The sequence below is a fragment of the Bos indicus x Bos taurus genome, chromosome 11 (genome assembly GCF_003369695.1).
Source record: "Bos indicus x Bos taurus breed Angus x Brahman F1 hybrid chromosome 11, Bos_hybrid_MaternalHap_v2.0, whole genome shotgun sequence".
NCBI classification, from domain to species: domain Eukaryota; kingdom Metazoa; phylum Chordata; class Mammalia; order Artiodactyla; family Bovidae; genus Bos; species Bos indicus x Bos taurus.
The window spans coordinates 103,413,921-103,421,539 of record NC_040086.1 but is presented as its reverse complement, the minus strand read 5'-3'; the positions used below and the strand labels follow the sequence as shown (position 1 = coordinate 103,421,539).

General features: G+C 60.9%; 1 protein-coding gene across 3 annotated transcripts in view; it reads left to right on the top strand.

The window, feature by feature from the left end:
• REXO4 (REX4 homolog, 3'-5' exonuclease) overlaps positions 1–7,619 on the top strand; it is an 8,782-nt gene continuing 1,163 nt past the window's right edge. Inside the window, exons 1-7 of one of the 3 annotated variants that reach the window (XM_027556804.1) lie at positions 1–516; positions 2,528–2,862; positions 4,569–4,706; positions 4,888–5,081; positions 5,822–5,910; positions 6,754–6,828; positions 7,490–7,564. In XM_027556804.1, the coding sequence (XP_027412605.1) occupies positions 304–516; positions 2,528–2,862; positions 4,569–4,706; positions 4,888–5,081; positions 5,822–5,910; positions 6,754–6,828; positions 7,490–7,564 (1,119 nt within the window). In that variant the 5' untranslated portion in view covers positions 1–303. Of the gene's footprint in view, positions 557–1,245; positions 1,271–1,843; positions 2,182–2,527; positions 2,863–4,568; positions 4,707–4,887; positions 5,082–5,821; positions 5,911–6,753; positions 6,829–7,489; positions 7,565–7,619 lie in introns of those variants that run through there. The other 2 variants (XM_027556805.1, XM_027556806.1) reach the window with 2 other exon arrangements.

Below are 7,619 nucleotides of genomic sequence, written 5' to 3'. Positions count from 1 at the left end.
TCCCCTTCCGGCGCTCGCCTTTCTCGGCCCCGGGCCGACCCTCAGAGACATCCCGGGCTTCTTCCAACCCGACCCGTGGCCTCCAACCGCGGACGCCGCTCACTAGGGCGGCGGCCCTTCGCCTTAGCAGCCGAGGAGGCCCGCCCTTCTCCCGGCTGTGTGGAACCAGAGGCGAAGGCCCGGTTTCCAGCCCGATTGGGGAGAGAGCGAGCACTTCCCGGAAACCGGCGCCCACGTGAGGGGGACGCGTGCCGGGCGGCTTCCGGGGTCCCGGAGGGCAGTGAGCCGGGCTCCGGGGCCGGAATGGTGAAGGCGAGGGGGCCGGCCGCCGGGCGCGCCCCGCGTGGCCCCGCGCCGGACGCCGGGCCCGTCAGGAAGCCAAGGCGGAAGAAAAGACTCTGGAAGAACAAAGCGCGAGAAGCCGGCGGGACGCCGGGGGTCGACCCCGGAGTGGTCGCGGTGCGGCCCCCAAAGGCCCCGGAGGACTTTTCCCCGAACTGGAAGGCGCTGCAGGAGGCAAGTCCGCAGGGGCCCTACGGGCGGAGAGGGGGACGGTGTGTGGGTCACGCGGGGCGCGCGGGCTGGTGTGGACTCGGGGAGCAGAGCCGATCGCAGGGGCTGGAGCGCGTGGGCTGCTGAACAGCAGAGGCTCGATGCAGAGGGTCCTGCTAACCGTTCAGGGTAGTCGCTCAGTCGTGTCCGACTCTTCGCGACCCCATGGACTGCAGCACACCGGGCCTCCGTGTCCATCACCAACTCCTGGAGTTCACTCAAACTCATGTCCATCGAGTCAGTGATGCCGTCCAGCCATCTCATCCTCTGTCGTCCCCTTCTCCCGCCTTCAGTCTTTCCCAGCATCAGGGTCTTTTCCGATGAGTCAGTTCTTCGCATCAGGTGGCCAAAGTATTGGAGCTTCAGTCAGTCTCAGCATCAGTCCTTCCAATGAACACCCAGGGCTGATCTCCTTCAGGATGGACTGGTTGGATCTCCTTGCAGTCCAAGGGACTCTCAAGAGTCTTCTCCAACACCACAGTTCAAAAGCTTCCATTCTTTGGCGCTCAGCTTTCTTTATGGTCCAACTCTCACATCCATACGTGACTACTGGAAAAACCATGGCCTTGACTAGACGGACCTTTGTTGACAAAGCAATGTCGCTGCTTTTCAATATTCTATCTAGGTTGCTCATAACTTTCCTTCCAAGGAACAAGCATCTTTTAATTTCATGGCTGCAGTCACCATCTGCAGTGATTTTGGAGCCCAGAAAAATAAAGTCTGTCACTGTTGCCACTATTTCCCCATCTATTTGCCATGAAGTTCTGGTAACACTGGGCTTTTAATCGGTGACCACTGCCACTGATCACTGAGCGCTTCAAATGTGCTTTAGACACTGCTGGATGAGATGAGGTGACGTGTTCATATTTAACCTGAGACTGACTCTCAGATGTTTTATCTTCTGCATTTTACAGATGAGGAAATGGGCCCGAAAGTTTAAGTAGATTGCAACCAGGTCAGCAGAACCAGGAGTCAGACCCCTCCGCTCCGCCCAACTCCCTGCTCGTAATGTCACGTTATACCTCCTTGCTTTTCTGGCCCATCAGTGGGCCAAGGCTCACTTGCAGATTACTTACTGGTCACTATCTCCTGAGTGCTGTTTGTTGGCTGTGCTTCACTCGTAAATTGTCTCCAGCTCCACCGGAGCTGGCTGCTGCTGTACCGCTTATTTCTGGATGAGGAGACTGGGAGGGGCTGAGGGATGAGGCCCAGGGTCACACAGCCAGCACCTGGGGTGCAGCTGCACAGGGCTGGGTGGGAGATTGCACTCTTTGCTGCTGCCGACCCTCGTGGTGTCTCTGCAGCCTCTTCTGAGCTCCTGAGATCTCTCCCGGAGCCTCAGAGTGGGTGAGGGGGAGAGCAGAGAAGGGCTTCTGAGACTGTTAACCTGCGCCTTAAGGGGGAAGTCCAGATCCTTCTCCTGTCCTGACACACAGACCGTGAAATTCCCTCGGGCAACCCCAGGGGTCTTGGACTTCCTGAGCTGTGACTCTGCCTCTTTCTCACAAGAAAGTAAAGCAAAAAGAAGTGAGCAGAAGGATGGATATTTATTGTGGGAAGAAACTTCACGTTTTCTCTAATTCATACAAGAAAGGCAGTTCTCCTGTTCCTTAAACATCATGGGAACAGGTAGGTAGGATCCGCCTCCTCACTCAGCTGGTTGCTGCACAGCAGGGTCTTAACCCAGGGCGCTGGGCTGGGAGACCTCAGCCCTCCCTGGAGGGGAGCAGGGGTGTGGTGGTCCACCCCATGTCATTGGACGTGACCGTCTCTTCCTGAGACCCTCACAGCAGGAGCAAACCAAGAAATCTCACTGAGAAAGTGGCTACCGCGTGCCAGCTGTGAAGGAGTCAACTCTAAAATAACTGAGCATGGGAACAGGCTGCTTTTAGACACAGACACACTTTTTTTTCAGTCTCTAGTGTGTCATTTCCAAATTACAACGTGTTGTGTATTTTGTTTTGGGTTCTGTTAGCTGCTGAAACAAAGATCACGGACTCCACAAGATCCTCCACTTCTGTCTCAAACGGATTCCAAAAAGCAGCCCCAGCGTGTCCAACAAAATAGAAACTCCATCTCAGATAAAGCAAAGACAGATGCGATGGGGACGGAAAACACAGACCCCGAGGTCACAGGGGCCTCCGGGCCCTCGGGATCGCTGATGAGCAGGAAGATACAGGCGCAGCCCAAGGAGAAAGGGGCCCAGAAAAGGACCAATGGAGACATTTCCCCGCAACAAGGCGACATCAAACATAAGAAGCGGAAAGCGAGGGAGCCGACCGCCCCCTCGCCTCCAGCCCCGCCCACCAAGTAAGTACCGCGGGACGTGGTGACGGACACGTCTCCCTGGCCGCCCCGTGCCTCAGCCTCCTCCCCGGTCACAGCGACTGAGGCCTCTCTCCCTAAGGAGGCCGAGGCTGGTGGCCCCTCTGTCCCCTTATCCTGGGGTTGTGGGTTTCTTTGTTGGTAATTCAGGGTAATTCAGGTAATTTAGAATTAACCTGCTGCTACTGCCGTCACTTCAGTCTTGTCCAACTCTGTGTGACCCCATAGATGGCAGCCCACCAGGCCTGTGCGGGCAGAGGCCAGGGGGCCTGTCCTGTCGTCCAGTGCGTCTCGGAGGAGAGGACCCGGCTGCTGAGCATCGCAGCCTGAGCGTCCCCGTCTGCGGGCTCGGCACGGGGACGCCACGGGCACCAAGGGGTGTCTGAGTCTCCGTTCTCCTGGTAGCGTGTTTATCTGTGGTTCCTAAATCCCAGGCTCTGCCGTCCCTGGGATTCTCCAGGCAAGAACACTGGAGTGGGTTGCCATTTCCTTCTCCAGTGCATGAAAGTGAAAAGTGAAAGTGAAGTCGCTCAGTTGTGTCTGACTCTTTGCGACCCCATGGACTGCAGCCTACCTGGCTCCTCCATCCATGGGATTTTCCAGGCAAGAGTACTGGAGTGGGGTGCCATTGCCTTCTCCAAGAATTAACCTAGGGTAGGTCTATTCCCCTAGAACGTAGGCATAGCGGAGGCTGACCCTGTCCCATAGCTGCTGTATCTCCAGGGCCCAGAACAGGGCTTGGCACCTCGTGGGCCCCCAGGAAAGACTTGTGGAATGAATGAACACCAAAGCCAGAAAGACTTGAGTTCAAAACCGATTCCCACGTCCTGCCAGTGGGTGGTTTGGGGCAAGTTCCTGAGGAGCCCTGAGCCGCAGCCTGGTCACCAGTGCGGGTCTGTGAGGTGCCTGTGCCGCCCCAGTGCCTGGTGGTTACTCAACAAAGCCTGGGTGTCGCCCACACAGGGGACCGGCCAGCAGCTGCCTGTCCATGGCTCGGCAGGGGTTGGTGTGTCTGTAAGTCTGCCTGGCTGTGTGTTGCCGGGGGTTGAGGACACAATGGCTGGAGGTTTGGGAAGCAGCGTTTGAGGGTCTGCGTGTGTCCCGGTGCCGGGTGCCCTCTTGGGAAAGAGTGGTCCCAGCTGGGCCCTGCGTGGAGAAGGGGCCGCCGGGGGGCGGGGACAGACGACAGGCTGGTTCGTTTCAGTGACTCCCGCGGTGTCGTCGGGATCAGCCCCGCGAGGGAGGGGCCTGTGCGGGCAGAGGCCAGGGGACCTGTCCGGTCGGCCAGTGCGTCTCGGAGGAGAGGACCCGGCTGCTGAGCATCGCAGCCTGGGCATCCCCGTCTGCGGGTTCGGCACAGGGACGCCGCGGGCACCAAGGGGTGTCTGAGTCTCCCTTCTGGCAGCATGTTTATCGGTGGTTCCTAAATGTCTGGTAGCTGTTCATTCTGTCATTGAGAAGAAAATGTCAGCAGCCGTCACACCCGGGTAGGGGTGGAGGTGTATTTCTGTTTCGTGTTCTTTGTGTTGCTCTGTGGTTCCTCCATTTTAGCTAAAGGTCGTATTTTTTAATTAAATGGGAAAGTGCCAAGGTGATCACCGTGGCCGGCGGCCAGGCACACGGGCCTGAGCACCCTGAGAGCAGGCCACGCTCGCCACCACTCTCAGCCCGTTCTCCCCTCTGTCTCTTAGAGACGACATCTGGTTTGACGATGTTGACCCAGCGGACATCGAAGCGGCCATTGGCCCGGAGGCAGCGAGCATAGCGAGGCAGCAGCTGGGCCAGAGCGAGAGCAGCGGCTCGCTGGTGAAGGAGCGGCCCTTCGGCGGGTACGCGGGGCACACTCAGCCTTGGGAGGCCGGGGGGTCTTCAGGAAAGGGCTGCTTCCCTCCCCTCCCGTCATGTGGGCAGGCGCCTTGGCGTCTGGCCGAGCCCGGTCCTCGGCACGTCGCTGAGCGGTGGAGCCGGTCCCGGGTCCCGCGGGGTTAACCTGGAGCCTCGGTCCCCCAGGCTGACTAAAGCCCTAGCCATGGACTGCGAGATGGTGGGCGTGGGCCCCGAGGGGGAGGAGAGCGTCGTGGCCCGCGTGTCCCTGGTGAACCAGCACGGGAGGTGCGTGTACGACAAGCACGTGAAGCCGACCCAGCCGGTGACTGACTACAGGACCGCGGTCAGCGGGGTCCGGCCTGCGGACCTGGCGCAGGGTGGGTGGCTCAGCCGGGCACGGCCGCCGCGGGGGCCCGGCGGTCTCTCCTCCCTCCCGGGTGGGTGGGCTTTGTGTCGGCCTGGCTGCCTCTTGGCCACCTGACTGTCAGCCAGGCCAGTGTTCCTGAGCTGCGGTGTCGCTGGGCAGTGGGATGGAGTGGGGTGTCGGAGGAAGGCCGCTGGGAGGTAAAGATGGGCCCGGGGAGGCGGGACAGGTGGCAGGGTCTTCTAGATTATTCGGAAGCCGTGGGGATGGGGTGAGCAGCGGGAGGCCTGGCCTGGGGTGGGTTCTTGAAGGTTCCCTCAGGATCCCTATGGCTGCGGCATTGGGAATGAGGTTGGGGGGCGGGCGGAGGTGTCCCACCTTGGGACACACCCGGGTGCCTGGTCTGTAGACTTTGCCCTTGGGTGAGCTGTGCTCGGGGCCCTGAGATCGGGCCTGGAGGCATCCTGAGGGCGGGGGCTTGAGGCAGCTGCCCCCCTCCTCCGGCCGCGTGGTCTCTGCCGTCCACGCCTCTCGGGTCCTCGAGCACGGCCCATGCTGCAGCCCGGCCGCTCCTCGGTCCCAGGCTCTTCCAGTGCTGCCTGGGCCGGGCGGGCAGCCCGAGGGCACGAGCATGGTTGGCGCAGCCTCCCCTTGGCCCCCCGCTCCTGAGGGCCTCACCCACCCCGGGTCTGACGGGGCAGGAGCGCTCGCTCTCAGCGCGGCCCTGAAACCCCTCCTGTGTATGGCTTCCAGGAGAAGAGTTTGAAGTTGTTCAGAGGGAAGTCGCGGAGCTGCTCAAGGGCCGGATTCTGGTCGGACACGCGCTGCACAACGACCTCAAGGTGCCGGCCGCGCCTCTGTGTCCCCGGCGTCGGGGGTGCCCCGCATGCGCGCGCCTGTGTGCCCCACGGCGTCGGGGGTGCCCCACGTGCGCGCACCTCTGTGTCCCGCGGCGTCGGGGGTGTCGGCCCACGCCTCCTGATGTGGGTGATGCACCTGCAGGGAGAGCCGGGGCAGGGGGCGGCTCCTCACGCACCCGGGTAGACGGAGCCACGGCTGACGCTGCCTCCCCGCCCAGCGACGGCCCCACTCCTCAGGGCAGAGCCCCCTCCCCAGGTGGGGGCACCCCCAGTGCCTGTTGCCTCGAAACCCCGGGCAGGCCGTCTCACAGGCTGGCCCCTGAAGGCCAGCACGCCGGGTGGCAGGCCAGCTCCGAGGGCCTCTTCCTGTGTTCCCGAGGGTGGGGCTCGGCCTGTGCCCGCTAGGGTCTCTGCCCCGGGCCGCACTGGCTTGCCTCAGGCTCCCCCTTCAGCCCCTGTGCCCTCCCCACCCTGGTAACCTGGGCAGACTTGCTTTCCACCTTCTCCTGGGCCTGTCTCAAGATCATGGGGGGACCCGTTTCATCCCCGACATCCTGTGTGTATATGTGTGTGTGTGTGATGCAAACTCAAGTACGGGACAAATGGTCGCTGGTTCCTTCGTGACTGAGTCTCCACCTTCCCCGCTTTTAAGGCTGCAGCATGTTCTTCCTGCTGAGCATCACCTGTCCCGCGATAATCGCCCCTGGAAGTTCAGGCTCTCATCAGTGCCTTGTCCTGTCTGCATGCTCGGTATGGGATTCTGAGAAGGGGGTGCACCTTTCTGCAGACAGACACCAAAACGCCTGTCGTGCCTGCCTTCTCCAGGCGCTGTTTCTGGGCCACCCGAAGAAGAAGATCCGGGACACTCAGAAGTACAAGCCTTTCAGGACCCAAGTGAAGGTACCTGAAGCCATGCGGCTCTGAAGGCGTGGTTCACATGATTATGGGTTCTGGTCCCCGGAAGCTGGCTTCCTGGTTAGAGGTGTTTGGGTTTGCTTTGGTTTTCCCTTTTAACCTTTAAAACTAAGAGGAGGGACTTCCCTACTTGTCCAGTGGCTGGGACTTGGCGCTTCCATTGCCAGGGGCCCAGGGTCAGTCCCTGCTCAGGAAACTGAGGTCCTGCATGCTGCGTGGTTCAGCCAAAAAAAACCAGTGAATAAATAAACGAGAATCACAAGGAGAATTAGACGTTTTTAAAAAAAGTAATCTTAGAGAAAAAAGACTTGGCCAACCCAAAGTTTGTGCCGCTGAGGGCAGTGGGTCCGCTCTTGTCTGTGATCACACCCCCAGCCGAGGGCCAGAAGGCACGTTGTGTGTGCTCCAGAAGCAGGCCGCCCCATGACGAGCAGGGCTGCTCCCCACCCCGCCACGAGCAGGGCCGCCCGGGGCCAACGATGCACCGTCCCTCCCTGGTCCTCCGCAGGCTGAGCGGGCAGTCACCAGCCCACACGGCCACTTTGCGTGGGAGGGACACTCACAGTCCCTTGGGTCAGTGCTCAGCGGGCCACCCCCTGCCCAGGCCCCACCCGAATGTGGCAACGTGCTCCCCTCTCCTCGGCAGAGTGGACGGCCGTCTCTGAAGTTGCTTGCAGAGAGAATCCTGGGGATCCAGGTGCAGCAGGCGGAGCACTGTTCGGTAAGCGTGTCCCAGGTGATGGGGGCAATGGGCCTCTGGGTGATGGGGTGAGGGG